General features: G+C 38.4%; 2 protein-coding genes and 1 non-coding gene across 11 annotated transcripts; 2 read left to right on the forward strand and 1 right to left on the reverse strand.

Moving 5' to 3' along the window:
* Positions 1 to 199: 199 nt before the first annotated feature.
* LOC125067402 (RNA-binding protein squid) lies at positions 200 to 7,088 on the forward strand. Of its 9 annotated transcripts, XM_047675999.1 has the most exons (10): positions 322 to 451; positions 1,061 to 1,106; positions 1,482 to 1,522; positions 1,721 to 1,995; positions 2,187 to 2,318; positions 2,419 to 2,686; positions 4,071 to 4,133; positions 4,796 to 4,831; positions 5,625 to 5,740; positions 6,108 to 7,088. In XM_047675999.1, the coding sequence occupies exons 4-9, from the start codon at positions 1,852 to 1,854 to the stop codon at positions 5,693 to 5,695; spliced, it is 714 nt and encodes a 237-aa protein (XP_047531955.1). In that variant the 5' UTR covers positions 322 to 451; positions 1,061 to 1,106; positions 1,482 to 1,522; positions 1,721 to 1,851; the 3' UTR covers positions 5,696 to 5,740; positions 6,108 to 7,088. The 9 variants fall into 9 exon arrangements, with proteins under 9 accessions (XP_047531946.1, XP_047531947.1, XP_047531948.1 ...); XM_047675990.1 differs by lacking the exon at positions 1,061 to 1,106 and having other exon boundaries at positions 200 to 451; XM_047675991.1 differs by lacking the exon at positions 1,061 to 1,106 and having other exon boundaries at positions 200 to 451; positions 4,802 to 4,831.
* On the forward strand, positions 1,581 to 1,651 carry LOC125067555. Its single transcript, XR_007119731.1, has one exon. It is a non-coding gene; the product is annotated as a small nucleolar RNA snR61/Z1/Z11 (small nucleolar RNA).
* Positions 7,089 to 7,184: 96 nt separating the features above from the next.
* On the reverse strand, positions 7,185 to 18,271 carry LOC125067400. Its single transcript, XM_047675985.1, has 14 exons — positions 18,170 to 18,271; positions 17,070 to 17,193; positions 16,559 to 16,705; positions 16,050 to 16,222; positions 15,757 to 15,951; positions 15,457 to 15,672; positions 14,872 to 15,043; positions 12,843 to 13,032; positions 12,088 to 12,232; positions 11,842 to 11,967; positions 11,192 to 11,340; positions 10,670 to 10,907; positions 7,523 to 7,669; positions 7,185 to 7,306 (listed from the first exon to the last, which is right to left on the reverse strand). The coding sequence occupies exons 1-14, from the start codon at positions 18,179 to 18,181 to the stop codon at positions 7,238 to 7,240; spliced, it is 2,103 nt and encodes a 700-aa protein (XP_047531941.1). The 5' UTR covers positions 18,182 to 18,271; the 3' UTR covers positions 7,185 to 7,237.
* Between the last annotated feature and the right edge of the window lie 338 nt (positions 18,272 to 18,609).

The following is an 18,609-nucleotide window of genomic DNA, read 5'->3' on the forward strand; positions in this document are numbered from 1 at the left end:
AATGTTGGTAAAAGTATTGATTAATTGCCAAATCTATCCTTCTCATTTATACTTGGTATTATTTGTTATTGCATCCTTGTTGATACCGGTACGTGCCATTGACCTCATAGCTACTCCTCGTTTCTTATTGGCTGCAATCGTAGAAGGGATGAAAATGTCCGCAAAAAAGCGCGTCTCTCTGCTATTAGCCAACATTACGGAATAGTTCGCGCCGACTCATCATACGCCCTCTTTCATTCTTCTGCATTTGGCATTCAGCGTTGAAGGTCGTATTTAGACCTTAGATTTAGTTTATTGTTACTTTAAGTCTAAATATAGTAATAATAATGGCAAATAACGATAATTTTGCACAAGACGTTACTGAAAATCAAGTGAATGGAAATGCGGAGAACGGTGGCGGTGATGGCCAAGAACATAACAGTGCTGATGCTCCAGGACGCGATGACGACAGGTAAAACCGTTTATTTTATATCACGATAATAGTAAAGTGTAATATAGTATAATCTAAGTAAAATATTAACTATTCAATCTTAAAATAGCTTTTTGCGTTGTAAATTTATTTTCACAGTAATTATATGCTTGCCGCAATGGCGGCGTCGGTCCGGCATATTATCAATATCGGCATTGTAATCTACTTTAATCCATGAGGTTTTTTCAAAATTCAATGTTTTTATTCCTGCAGTGGATTCTTCGCGTATTAAATTAAGTCATCAATGTCCTAGTTCTTATTTCAGCTAAATTCCAGGTTATAATATTTATTAAAATTCATTTTGTAGCCGCTCGTCGTAAAATGGCGTCACTCGCGCGTCACTCTTACTTCCCGCCGGCGCGGTCCCGTTATCGATTTTCGCATCAGTTTTTATTTTCACATTCGATTAGTGGATTGAATGTTACGGTCAAATATCGGGCGTGGACCGTGTAAGCTAATTATTTAGCAATTTGCAAGATTTTAAATCGGTGGTAGTGCGTACGGCGTTATGGCGCCGAGGAAGGCGTCGGGTGATCGGCCCTCGGCGCCGCGGTCAGTTTGGAGCGCTACTAACGCCCTGTCTCTCTGCAGGTGTGAGCCTGCGCCGCCGCCGCAGCTGCCGCCGGAGGACGTCATGGTATATATCCGCAAGGGCTCACACTAAAGTAAAACAACGACCAAACTGACTAGATAGTCTTGGCCACTTAACTTTGGGCCTCGTTCACACTTGCCAATTTCAAATCTTGCGATATCACTGTAACATTGTTGTTTTCATTTCTCGTTGTCTTGATAATGTTAAATTTTGCAGTTTAATTTTTGTAACTTACAGGTTTCTGAATTTGTTTTGCCGCAGTGCTTGGAGTTTGTTTGTAACAAAATGTAGCTGTAAAGTACTGTAAACAAGTACTGCATAGTGTTAATGTTCAATTGTAATTTTTAAGTCAGTTTCTAAATTGAGGCAATTTGTCCCTTTGTGCTTTCTCATTTTGATAATTTTGTTGTGTGCTTACAGAAAGCTATTTGTGGGAGGCCTGAGCTGGGAAACCACAGACAGTAAGTGTCCCAGGGATTTACTTCATTATAATTCGATACATTTCTATTATTGCACAATATTAAATGATGATCAATTTCAGTTCTGCTTCTGAAATAATTTGAAGAAATCTTTACCCACAATCCTGACAAAATATCTAAAATATGATTATCATGTGAAATATATGTTTTAGATATTACATTTGCTTCTGTCTCTTTCAGAGGAATTACGTGATCACTTCAGTGCATATGGAGAGATTGAAAGTATCAATGTCAAGACAGACCCAAACACGGGCAGGTCACGAGGCTTCGCTTTCATCGTATTCAAAGCGCCAGATTCTATTGATAAAGTAATGGCTGCTGGGGATCACACCATTAATAATAAGAAAGTAGATCCTAAGAAGGCAAAGGCGAGGCACGGCAAAATATTTGTCGGAGGTCTCAGCAGTGAAATTTCCGATGAGGAAATTAAAAGCTTCTTCAATAACTTTGGAACAGTAAGTATTGTTTTACATGATTTAAGATTAAAAATAAAATGAGTTTGTAAATGATGACAACTCCGGTTTTGGTGAGATTGAAATATATCTAGATTGTATGTGAAGATAAAACCGGGCCCCTGATTACATTTCACATTCATAAAATATTAAATAATAAGCTTCAAACATTCATCATGATATTTTTTTTTCAGGTTATAGATGTGGAGATGCCTTTTGACAAAACAAAGAACCAAAGAAAAGGTTTCTGTTTTATCACATTCGAGTCTGAGCAGGTGGTCAATGAACTTCTGAAGACTCCCAAACAAACAATAGGAGGCAAAGAGGTTCGTTGAGTTCTTCATTGAACATCAATATTAGGATGTGATGTTTTTGTAATGTCGACATTTAATTTAATTTTAATCTAATTTTAATCTTATTGTTTAGGTCGACGTTAAGAGGGCGACGCCAAAACCAGACGGACCCGGGGGAATGGGAGGGCGTGGCGGCCGCGGCGGAAGGGGAGCGCGTGGCGGGCGCGGGGGCCGCGGGGGCTACGGCGGCCAAGGGGCATGGGGCAACCAGGGCTACGGCGGCTACGGCTACGGCCAAGGAGGATATGGCGGCGGATACGACGGTTACGGCTATGGCGGATACGGCTACGACGGCTACGGGGGCTACGGCGGATACGATTACTCCGGATACCCCAATTACGGTAAACGCGGCAAGCAGCACTAGTGAGCCGGCTAGGCCGGCCTGCTCACCGACACATTACCTCGACTGATGTTACCTGATCCTAGAATGTAAACGTAGAGTAAGGCGGCGGGCGAGCGGCGTGTCGCGGTTCGCCCGCCGCGCTAGGTTAGCGTAGTGGGGCCGCCCTCCGTCCTTGAGATACCTCCTCGCTGATGTATAATTCGATCGATAAGGAGATATCGAGTCGCGTGAACCTTAGGTGTATGTCTTAGTGCGTAGAAAATATTTATTTTTCTATTATAACTGCGTATTTACATTGATATTCTATCGAGATAATGTGTAGTGAAGTCGTCGGGGCGACAGTTTGTTCTGATAACGATCGTAGTTAGGAAACTTGCTCCTGTGTAATCTTAAAGTAAAATCATTTCATAGTTATAACATTTGGAAAGATCATTTTAATTTGCATTATTTAGTTTATTTCCACTAATTTGCATCACTGTTGCGAGCCGCCCGCGTGTATGTTAGCGGCAGTAGCGAGTGCCCACGCAGCTATCGATCACTCTTTATCATTGTTTCACTAGGTACTATGTTTGTACATATATGTTACCGCCTTACGTTTTATAAGTGTTCATTTGTAATACCACTTTTGACATATGTAGCAATGTCGCCCGAGTTTTATTTGTTTTGGTATTTTTATTTACCTATTAACGCTCTCGCCACATGCTACATTTGGGTAATTGGGGTAATATATGGAGAGACATTGTGAAAGTGATAAAGATATGATGAAGCTTTTGAATAAAGCACTGTTACCAAAAAATCAATGTGTTTCCATATATACCCCGCCCGCTCCCGCTCCCCCCGCGCTCCCGCGCCCCCCACTAACACGCATGCTCGCAGCTCGCTGTCCACGCGACTCCACTCGACTGTCTCGACACTCGCGAGACTGCGCTCGACATCGACTTTAGAGTAACATTCAATCAGTCAAATTAATTTAACATTATTAATGTTGTAAGACTGCATTATTTGATCTTGTAATATACTGACGAACTTAGATTTAGTTGATTAAACGCTGGATAGTTATATTCATAAACTTAGTAATTTTACACACAACGAAGTTACCTAAGACAATAAGCTATATGCCAATCCGCGCATTGCATATATTTTATTGAATGGTTGATTAATGGTACTTGTAATTACTATATATATGTCAAGACTTAAGTAGTTGTATATTGTAAATCATCATTTCTATATTAAGATCAAGATAAGTATAGCCCACGAATATAATCGTACGAGGAATTATTGCTCGTAAATACTCGGAATACGAATACAAGCCCATATAGTACGCAAGTGGTGCGTGAAGATGCGCACTCTGCTGCAGACTAATGTCTTTATGTTGCGGGCAGACTACGGCGGGTACGGAGGGTACGAGGGCGGCTACGGCGCGCGCGCGGCTCCACGCGGGAAAGGTACTGCCGTCCTCACCCAACCCCTAACCCTTAGCCAGCGCCGCCGGGCACACTCTCGTACCGCCGACTCAGTAGACTTAGCTTGAGAGTGTGACCCTACCTGTCTATGTAGTGTTGTCACGAACGTTTTGGCCCCGCTGCAACTACCTGTCGTATTACTAATACCTTACCGTAGTTTGTTGGTTACGCGTTCCCAAAACGTTTCATTTGCATCTCAGTCGTTTGATGTTTTAATCGATTACGTAAATCTCAAATTAGTGTTGGGATACTATTGCATGTGTGAATGCGACTGGAAATTTATTTCAGCTTATATAATTATTTCTAATGAATTTATATAGATGTAAGAATAATATGACCAGGTCCTTTTAAAGTGATATTCGTTCATGTGAAGGTTATTTATTTGATATGATTGGTTAAACTACCTTTGACAATATGACTTAAAATTGAACCTACTGGTTAGTGTAGAAACTGAATTTTTATTGTGTGCAAGTAAATGGTAAAATTCTGACAAATATTTATTTGCACATAAAACGTGAATAACATTTGGATTTTTAAGTGTTATTATTTTAATTGTCATCTGTTGTAATCTAACAAATTTTGTTTATATGATTCTGAAAATGAATAGAAATGTAATAACATTTTTTTCTTTTTTTTTATGGAAGAAACAGAAGGCAGACAAGCGGAGGGCCGATCTGATGGTAAGTGGTCACCTCTGCCGTTAACATTGATTATGCTAGTGACCTTAAATTAATTCCTGACATTACCAATGTGCCGGCACCAGTGTGATCTAAGATGTTATCTCTTGTCTATTTATTATTGCACTGCCTTTTTCACTTTGGCTTCCGATGTAGATCCGATTCATTTCAATCGCCAAGTTTTAATTTAAATCTTTACATTTGTTTTGCTAAATATATTTAATGAGCGTGTTCAATAGTAATGCATTTTGATGTTATATTTTTTTTTGTTGAAGTTAGAAAGCTCCTGGGACTAAAATTTCACTGCATTTTCAAGCTCTAAAGCTAAGCTAAAAACTGTATATAGTGTAGTTGAGTTATAAGATTGTAGTCTTTATTATTTAGTTTCTTGACATGTATATTTTACGCACTATTTATCAAAAAAAGTTCTTATTAGCTTCAACCCAAAGGATACACTCACAGTACAAATCGTTTTTGGAAAGAAATTACCAAACTGATTAAATTTTAAATTTTATTGATTAAATTAAAATTACTCGCGAGTTTGAATAAAGCTGACATTTTATTCCATTTAAAACGTCTCTTTTAATTCGTCATTGTTACACATTAAGACGCAAGCCGCAAGTTACTAGTGTGTACAATATACTCATTGTGGTTTTCCCGTTACTCGTGAGTGTACCGCTACGTAATTCTTGGCATGACTAACGCGCCGCCGAACCTGTTTTTATTTAATCGTTAAGTTTGTTGACTCTCATTGGTGCTATGCTTTTCGAAGTTTCCTTATCGTGACATCTTGCAGCAGGCTACCAAGGCGGCAAGCAGCGCGGGGGCGGCGGCGGTCGCGCCAACCAGAGGCACCAGCCCTACTAGACACAAACCAGTACCTGCCGATAGTCATCTCAGTCCAATAGTAAGGTGAATATGTTGCGTTGATATTGTATGCGCTCATTTTTTTAAATTCGCCACTTGTCTTTTGCATGCGGGTTAACATATCGATCATTGGAAGATTGCCAGTGATGCTACATGATCAATTTATTTATCCCTTAACATTTATCGTTATCTTTCCTAATCATTTGGGGTCGGCGCGGCGTTTCCTCCAGTCATATTATTCACAAACATTCGACAGCTATCAAATTATAAACTAAAATGTCACAGCATAATATAAATTCTTAAGTTAAAGTATACTATTTCACTTTTAATTTAGCTCAGTCGCTTCACACATGCTATTCACATCGGTGCGGGTGCGCGGGTCGGCAAGGGCTAACTCGAACTTGTGTTGCAGATTAAGTGATCGGTCGTGCGCGTCCCCCGCGCCGCAGCCGCCGCCGCCGCCGCCGCCGCCGCCGCCGCCGCCGCCGCCGCGCCGGGGACGCGACATTCCATTCCACATAATTAATATTTAAGAAATCTTTTTAAGAAAATTTTTAAGGATAAAAAGTACGTCGCGTATGTGACGTGACCGCATCCGGAGCGGTCGTTGCATTAAATTAATATAATATAGTATGGATTAATAGATTAACTTGAGTATTATTGCTGATTAGATTCAATTTTGACATTATAGTATCGAAATCTTACCTTTTGAACTGATTCTTAGAGTAATAATTATACAGAGCTTAAAGTTAGAGAGTAACGGTCTCCGACGGCGCGCCGGGTCCGTGTGTGCAAGCGTGCGTGCGTGTGTGTGTGCGTGCGTGTGAGCAGCCGCCCTCCACTCAGCGATGATTGTTCTGGATCTCATTGCAGAAAATGTTGTAGATTTTTTGTAATTTTTAATTTTGGTAATCGAACAAGAAAATAGAATCATGTATTTTATACAAACTAGTTGTTTCTTCCGATGAATAGGGATGAAATTAGCGTAAGTGATCGGACATGAACAAACCTTCAGGAGATATACGAGTTGTGTATGTCTAAATAAAACAAATATGTAAATAAAATGTTGACTTTTTGTCTGTCTTAATTGATTTCAATACTACAGAAGTAGGCGTACTTATTTATTATTAAGTACTGAACCTTTTTCTACATTTCTCATTTTCTGTGTTTAGTCTATATTCCAATTAAAGAAGATAAAACCTTGTAATAATCTGAAATATAGGATAAATTGTTTTGTTCGGTGATTATTGTCTAGAAAAAAATCTAATATAAATTGTAATTGTTGTAGGTATTTGTATGACTTCTTTTGAAACTTCATAGATCATAGTTAATATGCCTAAGTTAACATAGAATTACAAATATCAATAAATGTGGATACAACTGTCTTGTGCAATCTTGTCTTCTAAATTGAAACCAACTGAAACTATATATGAAATTAAACCTTTTTTTGGAAAAAAAAAACATTAAAAAATTCACAATTTATATAAGAATACAGCTCGGGAATAATTTTGACGTCTAAATTATTTAGTATTCAACAGCAGTTCAGCATGGCTGTGCACTGGACGTGGCGTGGAGGACGTCTAGAGCGTTGCACAGGGCTCTGTAGTTAACCTGTCCCAAGAAAAAAATATATACTTTTTGAATTTTATTTACGCCGTAACACAAATATTAGCATTTTGTTTAATGCTAACAGCGACTGGATTGACATGGATAGTGACGTTTAAGTGACATTTATATAAATATTTGCTTGGTAATTTTTTTCATTGCCATATCTTATGGTTTTTGCAAATGACATCCGTATTGTAGTAGTCTCGAGGAGGTACTTACCTCGTCCCTACACCCGCGCCGGTAGCCGAAGCACTTGTAGACGACTTCCCGCTCCCGCGCCGACACGCGCTCCAGCAGCCCGCGCCGCGACAGCGCTCGCTCGAGCGCCGAGCGCGGCAGCGAGCCGCAACGCTGCGGGTCCGCATCCTTTGCATGCGATTTTCGTAATTAGTGCACATGTTAGAATAGCATTTCGGATACATCAACAGTAGCAACTACTGTAGTATATCATTCAGCAATTTGGTAGACCCACATTTATACTGAGAATTCTGGAATTTCAATAGGGTTTAAAGAGCAATCCGCCGCAGTAGTTGGTTGAAGGCATGGAAGTTATAAAGGCGAGTAAAATTATAATGTTTACTTTCTAAAATTGCTACATCAAAACGGCCACTGTTTAAAGATATTATAATTTTGCTTTAAAACATTGCGTAGGGTAAAAACTACACATTTTGTTTTTTGAGCATCCAAAAATTATTGTAAACCAATCGTGTATTTGTGATCATGCACCGTTAACGTCGTCATTGTCAGTTTTTTCCTGTCGACTTTAAAAAATCAGTAAAGTATCGTATATACTAGAAATAGAAACGGACCCAAAATTGATCCCTGTGGAACACACATTTTAAACGTAGATCCAGAAGAATTTATTCCACTAACGAAAACTTGCTGGACTCCTTGATTTAAGTATGAAGCAATGAGATTAAGGGCTATACATGTATTTCAGCTTATAGAGAAACATCTCGTGTTCTACACAATCAAATGCTTTAGATAAATCACAGAATACTCCAATAGCATTCTGTGATTCTTCCCGCTCCGCAGCATTTGCAGTTAGAAAACTTAGGACAAATAACTGATGTTGATACCAAGTCCCTCTGGGTAGGTAATATCCTGTGTTGCAGAATTGTCGATAGTTTGACTATCGTTAGTTGACCTCGATAACTATTCAGGATATCGATAGTACTATCGATAGTATCGTTTTGACCAATACTATCGATAGTATCAGGCTCTTCGCGAGAAATTCTATTGATAATGGCGATACTATCGATAGCAAGCAATACTATTTTTAGCAGCGATACTATTGATACTATCGATAGTATCGAAACTTTTGGATTATCGATAGTGAATGAATTTTGAGAAAAGGATAATGCCGAAGTCAAAGTTCTCGTTAATGTTTCTTGCATATCTTGAACGTCTTTGGACATCGATCGTATGTAATTATGTAAATTTTACACTTCTATATCTTGAGAAAGTAATACTATCGAAAAATAACTACTACTATAAAAACTATCGTTACTATCGATAGCCTGTCGATAGTATAGCTTACACCTTAACTATCGATAGACTATCGATATGCAGCACTAGTACAATCCACTCGTCATATATTCTGCCGCCAAACAGCAGTATTCAGTATTGTTGTGGTCCGGTTTGAAGGGTGAGTGAGCCAGTGTAACTCCCTAGTTACACTGGCGGTTGTCCCTACAACATCTTATTTCCCAAGGTTAGCGGCGTATTAGCGATGTAAGAAATGACTAATGTTTCTTACAGCGCCACTGTCTACTACTAGCTCGTTTCTTGGCAATATAGTTGCCATGGATCGGTTCACCGGGGTATAGCGCACCTTTTATGTAAAGCAATTTTATTTAAACAATAGTTCGCTCATTACTGTGAGGCGCTTGTTTCGCGTTGAGTATGATTTACACGACCTGAACCAGTGTCTGAGTGGAGTTTTAATAAAGAAATGGGTAAAGAAGTTCGAAGAGACGGGAACGACACTAAATGTGAAGCAACCGAGCGCTTCAAGGACTTCAAGGACTAAAGAAAATGTGCTACAAGTTTAGAGTTCGACAAAACCCCGAGTTATCGAAGTGCAAACGTTCAGCTGAATTAGAGATATCACGCATATCTTTACGCCGTATATTTTTTAAATCAGATTGAAAATTACACCCGTACAAGATTCTGTTGGTGAATGAATCAGATGAATAAATTTCACCTTTTTATAATTTCCATCGTTTTTGTCATCTCGTCCTTACTAATATCTTTTATTATTCAATAGTTTTCAATTAAACAAATTCACAACAGACATGTGGAATAGGCCTACTGGGGAAACCACGTTAAAAAAAATGCGCTAAGTACACTACCTCATAGGTGGAGTGGAAACGTGTGCATATTAAGACGCTTACAAATTAACGCGCTATATGTCAGAAACGGTTGCTCTAAGAAAAAAAATTATAATTACATTTTTATAGAGAATTTTATAAGCTTCTTTTTTGTCCCAAGTAATTTTGCAATAAAACTTACCGTTTTCCTGAAAATCATGAAAAAACATTTTTTTTCGATATTTTCGACCTTTACTTCAAATAAAAAAAAACTAGGTACCGGAATGATTCGGAACTTCTGAGTATTATTTTAAATTATGTTTTAAACAAGTGAAAATATTTTCAGCTTGTTGTAAATTTATGTAATTTTACTCCTCTTTTTTGGTCTAAATTGAAACGGTGGAACTAAATAATTACTGAGCTTCTTGCCGGTTTACATTTCATTCAACATGACGATTCAAAAGTGTTGTTACGAGCCTATTTGAATAAAGAATATTTTGATTTTGTATATGAAGAAGTTTTTTCAAAATCCTAAATATTTTGTATCAAATAGTTGAAGAATACTTGTGAGTCTCTAGGAGATGCATTAAAATAATGTAATATAAAACTGTAAACGGTAAATTTGCGATAAAAAGTGTCTGCCAATTAAGGTACACTCATAACAACTAGTTATGACTACAACGTATTAGTAAATAACACTAGGTTATCAGAGAAGCCATTTTATCCGATTCATTATTAACTCTTTTGCAGATAAAAATTGTGGTTAGTTACATAGCATTCCAAAAAGATTAAATCTGTCTCTTACAATATATCATTCTACTCAAAGTATTAGGATGAACACTTTGGAACAGTAGACACATGTATGTTCGTCAGTGTCGGGGTCGGTTTGTATAGACAGTTATATTTTTCCGTAAGCCGTGACCCCTAGGGAGAACTTATGATTCTCCACATCTGGGAGTCGCGCCCACGAGGCATGTTGGTAACTAGTTGTGTCAGATATTACAGGTCATTGGTAGGAACGTTTCTCTTAAAGGTGTAATGTAATAGTACTCACCTTGAAAACCTCAAGTATATTAGAAAGCTGATCGGGAAACTTGGCAAGCTTGGCGAGCGCGCCGGCGACGAGAGCGCGCTCCTCGTAGTCGAGATGGCAAAGCGTTGCTTCGGGCGGCGCGTGTGGCGTGGGCTGCAACAGCGGCGCGCGCTCCAGCCCGCTCTGCGCCAGCGCCTCGCCTACCGTCTCACAGAACCGCTCGTACTCTACAAAGCGGCATCGGCCTGGTGCGCTGAACCTGAGTGCGATAAATATAATAGCTTGTATGGCAGATACGATTAAAAGCGATGATTTTATCATGCCGACCATGTAAAAATATATTAGAAAAACTTTTTAATATTTATATTTTTTTGCAACTATGTAATTTATTTTCTCATAATGCATTGCACTGGATTTTGGATATGCGTAAAGAGCTTTCTTAGGTTTAGGGTGATTGTGATCATGAACCTTCTAAGATTCAATGAGCAATCGTCACAAGAGACGAATTAGAAGAGCGACGACGTATCATGCTAGTTCACTCACACGTCCATGAGCGTCTCCACCTCGGCCGGCGCGAGGGCGAGTCCGGCACTAGCGAGCCCGCGGTAGAAGTCCGCGCGCGGGATCACGCGCTCGCGTCTCAAGTCGAACTGCTGCAGGAACTCGCGCGGACGCACGCCTTCCCGTGACACCTGCGCAAGGCACGGCTATAACGTGATTTCTGAACCCGCACCTAGCGTAAGGACAGTTCCATCTGAAGCATTACTGCCCTTCCCCACACAACAGATTTCTATAGACTAATTCATTAATTGGCAGTCCAAAAATTTTGATTCTTGCTGTCTGACAATACCTATAATCGCCTTGAATATTTATTGAAAATAGTTTGCTTTCGATTTGTTCAGTCCTCACTGTTCACATTGATTACACTCTAGTTTATAACTATTAACGGAACAAAAAGCACTTGACAAATAGATGAAAAATATATGATACAAAACCTTTTTTTTTTAAATTTTCATTTAGTCATTGGTAGCGTCGGATAGAATTGGTAAAAAATCAACATTTGTACTCAAAAATTAGTCAGACAAACTTTACACAAACATATTATCTATGGAAGTATCTTGTTCTAAAAGACATAATATTTGAGAGTACAAAACATCTTAGTGTAAAACTTCTGTTCTCATCGATAATCGCACCTTTCCCTTTATCTTAGCGAGGATTTGCACGATGTCCGTGTGCCGCGGATCAGGCCCGCGCGCCATTTCCGTCCGAACCGGCATCGCGCGCGCCACCGTCGAGCTCTCCACTGGTTTCTCTTCCAACTGAACAAGAGTAAAGTAAACTCTTGTTAATTTTATTTAGGTATCTATGTTTAGTTTCAAAGATCAGATAACATTCAATTACAACAGTCGAAGAATCTACTTTAAGTCTAAGTAAAGTACCTCGTCAAGCAGTGAAAAGTAGTTGAATCCACAGTCGTCCAGGTAGCGCTGTTCTAACGCGCTGAGTTGTTCCGGCGCCGTGAGAACGGTTGCTCGCGCCAGCACGCGACGGAGTTGCGCGCGAGATACGTGGCCGTTGTTGTGCCTGCGGAGTGTCGAGTAGCCCGTCACTAACCGCTAGAGCTTATGAGACAAGACGATCACATCTCTAGTGAGATTTAAGTTCATTCAGAAGTTATAATTTCTATTTGTTTTTATTATTTCAACACGATGATAGAACCGAAAGTTTCTCGACGATGCGGCTTGTATGCATAAGTAATGGAGATTGAAGTTTGTAGTTTTGTGGGAACACTTTGGGTATTGAAATATTAAAGATTTTTTTAAATCAAATCAACATTTTAGGGCCACTCACACTCACCTCAGTACTACCAGAATATAGAATATTTCATTAAAATAAAATGGGAATAATAATAGCAGATAAATGTAATGTCAGAAAATGCCTCTTGGGACATAATAAAGCCTGCGTTTTTAGTACGTTTTTAGTACTGCGCTTATACAATGAAGCTGAGCATAATAAATAATATGCTTAATAATAAATATGCTGCAAATAATAAAAAATAAAACTTATCTAGTTACGGTATATGTTGCTTTTTCCACAGCTAGTACCATTATCAGACACTTGCATATTGACTTCTTAAAATGTTGAGCTCAAATTTTTCATATCAAATGTCACGAAAGCAGTAGGCGGTACTCACTCGTCGTGTTCTCCGAACATAGGTCTCAAGTCAATGGAGCGTTCTTTACATGCGGCCCGTAGCCGCAGCAGCCCCGCCTGTGCCAACTCCGGCGCGTCCACGTCCCGCACCGCCACCGCCGTACGCGTCTCCGCCGGCGTGTCCGATACCGATACGGTGGGGTGCTTCTCTAACTCTTTTATCGTGAACACTGTGGAGTACCGTGTATTAGCCACTAGTCGGCCTTTTGGCTATGTCGCTGATACGATTTTACGGGCAAATAAGAAGGAAGGAGAAGACTCTGTAAAATCTTTGCACTAAATTCAAATCGGTGATAAGGCTTCAGCAGTGTTTGATAAATCTTATTAATAGATTAAAAAATGCTGATATACTGCATTGATCAATGTTTTAGATATGAGATTTAAATTGTTAATAAGCAAAGCTAAAAATAACTGTGGAATCTTATCATAGAAACGAATACCGTGCCCCAGGAAGAATTTATTGAATTTTCGAAGTGGAAAACTAGGTGTTATAAGTTTACCTTTTCTCCTCGTTTTTTTTTTACAATGGCTTCTACTTGTATACTAATACACTTAATATTGTTTTAAAGATATTGTGAGGCAATTGTGAATATACCTATCGATTAAAACATCTCGAAGGGTCTCAAGCTCCAAAATGATAAATAGATCAGAAAGCTCTTTTTTAAAGAATTAAAACAGTTTCAATGTCTGTAGTGTTTCTCCAAAGCTAAATGCCATAAAACATAATGCATAACCAAATAATTCTATCAGTCTAACTCTTCTAATCGCATATGTTGCGTAGCTAAGTTTCCCTATCAAGGACAATACATTGGATTCCGCTAATGTTTTGAGTGGATAAAGAGCAGGAGATGGAAAATGATTAGTATTTGTCAGCCTTTAAAGATCCTTTCTTGAAGGTTTCTAAGTCGTATCAATTCAGAAAAGTCACCGGCGATAGCTGGTATCACAGAGTGATTGTCAAATGGTAGAAGCTGGTACTAGGGAACTCCCACCAAGAGGTGAGAGCAGTATTTCAAGTAAGGCTAAATTTGCGCCTTGTATTTCGATACTAGCTGTGGCAGCAATGGGAATGTTCTCAAATCGTGTAGATATGACAAATGGTGATTTTTAATCGGTTAACGCGCCAACTTGTGTCTTTTTGGGGTTAATTTGGACTAGGCTTAACCGGCCCCAGTCCAAGACTTTTCAAGACGTAGACTCGATTAAAGACACAAATTTGTTCCGGTTTTCGTGGTAAGTGTAAGTGTTTCCGAGAAATATTAACGTTATACATAACGTATGTACGAAATAGTTTCTATGGCGTCATCGTAGCAGTGAATATTGCTGATTTGCTACAAATCAATGATATGCAGAAGAAACAGAATAGGTAATGGTACATAGCCTCGTGAAACCTTGTCAGGACATGAACCGCCGTCAATGACCTCGATTTTCGGATCTTCCAAAAAGCTTGTGATAAAGTTGCATTATTTCACGAGAAGCCCAAAAGAAAGCTTCGAAAAAAGCGCTTTATAAATAAATAAATAAAAGTACATTTTATTCCATTATAGATACTAGTGAGTTCTTTTATTCAAGTCAATCAATGAGATCAAGACCTTTGCCGTTAAAACGTAATATTTTAGCTTGTATTAAAGGATTTGGTTCTATAGATAACTAGTTGCTTTGGTTAAATCACAGAGTACGCCAATAGCATTCTGTGATTTCTCCTATGCAACCTTACATAGGTTATACAATATGTCTCAGTAATGCTATTGTTGAGCGACCCCTAGTTAAAAAATTTTCATTAAAAAAAAAGTATTTATACCAAAGTGCCACTAAAAGTTGATTTAGCATATTTGTTTTCTAATCATTTTCAATTTATCACTATTAATCTTTGTATAAATAATTGAAATCTTTTCAAAAAACATATTTTTATCTACTTTAAAAATAATGACATTGAAAAAGCCGAGACTGAAGTATTATTTCTTAAATCCAGCGTGTGTGGTAGTAACGACTATACGCATCAGTTTCACCTTGGTCGCAGTCGTCCTCGAAAGTACGCCAGCAGACAAGGCCACCGTGCGTGTAGTAGCACGTGATGAGGCGCGCCTCGCGATCCGAAACGACAGCCGCCAGCCCCATGGCGTCCAGCGCGCGGCGGAACTGCTGCGGGGACACGCGGCCGCTGTGCAGCGGGTCGTAATCCTATCGGGCCGGACGATTTTATTTGAACAAAATCGACGTGCAACGTTTACGAAAGCAGTTTGTTACTAAATGTTAGTAATAGATGTATTTCTAAATTTTATTGCCTTTAATTACATAGATTTAGGTGTATTTGACGCCAAGTACGCCAGAAGCCTATGTAAGAGGACTTATGCTAGAGGACTCTATAAAATAGTTTCTAAATAATGTAATTATTAGTTAAACAAATCAATAACTTATAGTATCAACAATATTATAACTTAGCACAAAATTATGAAAGACGCTTACATTTATAACGATTGGAACGAAAAACTATGTGATTATGTAGTAACTTTAGTTATGCAGAGGTCTAAATTATTTAATAAGCTCTTATAAACGAAAAGTTCAAATTATAAAAAATGTTATGAAGAATTTACCCTAAAAAATTCAGAGACTCTGATCCGACGTTGCAATACAAACTGTTGGACCGTCATCATTACTTCGAGAAGTTGCCGAGAAGGTTTCGGTGGTTCAAGAGCTGGGTGGAATACTTCGGAACTACCCAGTGCAGATGGAGATAATCCAGCTTCGATTTCTGGTCGTGAGATCTTCGGTAAGGTAGTGTCGATAACGGCTTTTGGGTGGTTAAATGCCTACTGGGACAATATCATTCATGAAAACCATTCCGACGTTTTTATATTTTGTTACATTTTAATATTCTGACAACACATACATACCGGCCCGAGACCTCGAATTCCTTCTTTTTTTACAGCTTCCAGAGCCTTCAGGAACTCTACGTAGTCGATAGTATACGAGTCCCTGATGAAGCGTCTCACAAGTAGGTTGAAGTCCTCCGGCGAAACGATTATGCCGATGAAGTCCAAGATACGTGCAAAATGTGCAAAAGTTATTCGCCCATCGTTCTTAGCTACCTGGACACAGAGTTGCATAAATTATTTACCTAATCATTTTTCAGTTGTATTCTCCGGTATGTCACTATGTTACGTCGCCCTGACCGATTGCAACTTACCAGTTCGTAGTCCTGGAAGTACGGCCTAAGCGGAATCTCGCGCTGCGCGATGGTGGCTAGCAAGCAGCACAGGCGACGCATCTGCCATTGATCAAGTTTGTGGCACTCGGGCTCAGGGGGAGGCGGACATGCGTCCAGCAGACAGTCTGAAGACGTTTTCTCCCGTCCTAGATCTAGTGTAAGAGAAGCTTGTAAATAAATTAATAATAACTACGTTTGCCTGAAACAAGCAATAACTACTATCAAAATATATCTCTCAATATATATCTCAATGATAATCCAAGTAAAAACTGACATCAGAGCTTGTGTTTTTAATTACAAAGCACAAAGTTGTCCAGCCTCGAAATAATTCTTTAAAGTCTGCCGTCGATTCTGTCGCATGCTCAATCTAGTAACTAAGTCATGGAAAATACAAATAGGATTCGAATGCTAGAGCGATTCGGATGCTGCATACTGCTGAAGCTCTTTTAACAGTGTACATGTAAATATTTATGAACTTATGTGTCTACCTTCCCCGTGTATGACCTGGCAGAGTTGGTCATATAGGATGCGGCCGTCCTGAGCGCGGAAGTAATCGGCTAGTTGGGCAATCTCTGCGTCGGACAGACCTACTACCGACCGCAGCGGGCCCGCCAACACCGACACGAACTTGGACTCTGATTGTTAAATTAAATATGTTTGTTATTAAAACACCACAATTATGTAAAGTTTGCTTACCACTAATTTTTAAAAGTTTCACATGACGCAGGTCATAACAGGTCTCACTATTTCTTACCTTTCCACTGGTGAATGAATAAAAGTTTTGTTTACATGTTTTTTGTTTTACATATATATATTTAAACATCGTTGGAAATTCTTTTTCCGTGTATATTTTTATATTGATATCTCATACGCAAAATATATAGCGCGACTACAATCATTACCGACGACGGCTAACACAGTCGCCGCTGTAGTTTGCAATACATTTCTGGTGCTCGGAAGTCGAAGAAACAGCAACTGAATGCAAACGACGATAATTACCAGATATGAGGGTATTTCCTTCAGGGTCGAGAGGGCGGTACCACTGCCATAGGTCGAGGCCCACGCGGAACACGGCCGCGCGGATTTTGTTGCATGTCTTCCACACATCTGCCAGCCGTATTATCTGCGTTCGTACGTTGCCGTCAATGATATTTCCAGATAATTTACACTTGATACGTGATGGCTGAATTAACATTCCAGAATGTTGGTTGTCTAATAAAGGCAGACGAGCAAATCGGCCACCTAATAATGGTCAGTGATGGCCGCCGTCGATTTCGTTGACCGATAACAACACAAACTAATATTTCATACGAAGGTAATATCCGAGATTTTTGTAGACATAACATAACTGTATATATATTAGAATAAACAAAAACGACAAAAATTAAACAATCGGTTGGGTCCGGTATCTTCCCGAAACAGGTCGAGCGTTCCCCGACAAAAAGGGAGTAAAATCGGAATATTTCTACACTTATTATATGTATTAAGTGTCGTATAGTGAAATAAAAAATCTAAAAGCGCACAATTCATTACGCTCAATATCAATTGCACTCATTGCCAAATAAGAGCAATTGATATTGTTATACTCGTTGATTTCTATGAAAATATCTTAAATAAATAAAGCTGGATTCGTATAAACAATACGTATATATAGTTTCTCGCCGGTTCAAAGAAATAGAAGTAGGTATTAACAGGGTTTCAAAATTACAACAGAATCTGAAGTGATTGTAAGAGCCAAATTGAGTTTGCTATCAAATGTATGTATTTGAGTACAAAACATAGAAAACACAACTTTTCTCATATTACGAAAATTTCCCGGATAAAATCAATAATGTCACATTTTGAGATCCATCAAAAACCGCTCAGTAGTTTACTTAAAAGAAGAGGCAAAAATGTTTGCTTACAATGAATTATAAAATTTAACCAAGATATGTTTTGTGATCGATCAAACTAAAATAAAAACTATCAAATGATTTCAATTTCATAAAATTTCGAACGAGTATAATATGTCTTAATATATATAACTATATATATAATTTAAATATATTATTTTATACAACTAAAATCATTTTGATAATTATATATTTATTTTCATTTACCGTGTCGTGCATCTTGATGTTTATTTAAACGTTATTAAAGCAACGTTGCAATAATCTTCGCTGTATGAATGTTATGTTTTATAAATGCACTTTTTAAACAGAAATACATAGAAAAATTTTGAGAAATTAAAACGGTAATGTTAATATTTATAAAATACAGATAACAAATATCATGTCAGGACATCATTCGAAATGTGTCATTTAAAAAGATATGTTTGTATATTGCCATCATTTTTAAAGTTTTTAGTTATAAATATCATCAAGTAAAATTATCTTTAGATACTGATATTAAAGTCCAATAAACTATACTAGAAATTGCATATTTCGGCACGCAGCGGATGTTTATAAGCGACATGAACATTTTTGGTGTACATTTAAACGAAAAAATTAAAACAATACTAAAAACCTTTGGACCCTGATTCTATTTTTAACTGAGAGGT

This window comes from Vanessa atalanta, chromosome 11 (genome assembly GCF_905147765.1).
Source record: "Vanessa atalanta chromosome 11, ilVanAtal1.2, whole genome shotgun sequence".
Classification (NCBI taxonomy): domain Eukaryota; kingdom Metazoa; phylum Arthropoda; class Insecta; order Lepidoptera; family Nymphalidae; genus Vanessa; species Vanessa atalanta.

Bases quoted from the DNA above. Each gene is read 5' to 3' on its own strand.
- LOC125067402 (XM_047675990.1), top strand. From the start codon at position 327: ATGGCAAATAACGATAATTTTGCACAAGACGTTACTGAAAATCAAGTG. The intron at 452-1,481 runs GTAAAACCGTTT...GTGTGCTTACAG, and splicing joins CCAGGACGCGATGACGACAG to AAAGCTATTTGTGGGAGGCC. The intron at 4,134-4,795 runs GTACTGCCGTCC...TTTTTATGGAAG, and splicing joins CGCGGCTCCACGCGGGAAAG to AAACAGAAGGCAGACAAGCG.
- LOC125067400 (XM_047675985.1), bottom strand. The intron at 12,233-12,842 runs GTGAGTACCGCC...GACACTCCGCAG, and splicing joins ATGTTCGGAGAACACGACGA to GCACAACAACGGCCACGTAT. The intron at 7,670-10,669 runs GTGAGTACTATT...TCGCATGCAAAG, and splicing joins ATATACTTGAGGTTTTCAAG to GATGCGGACCCGCAGCGTTG.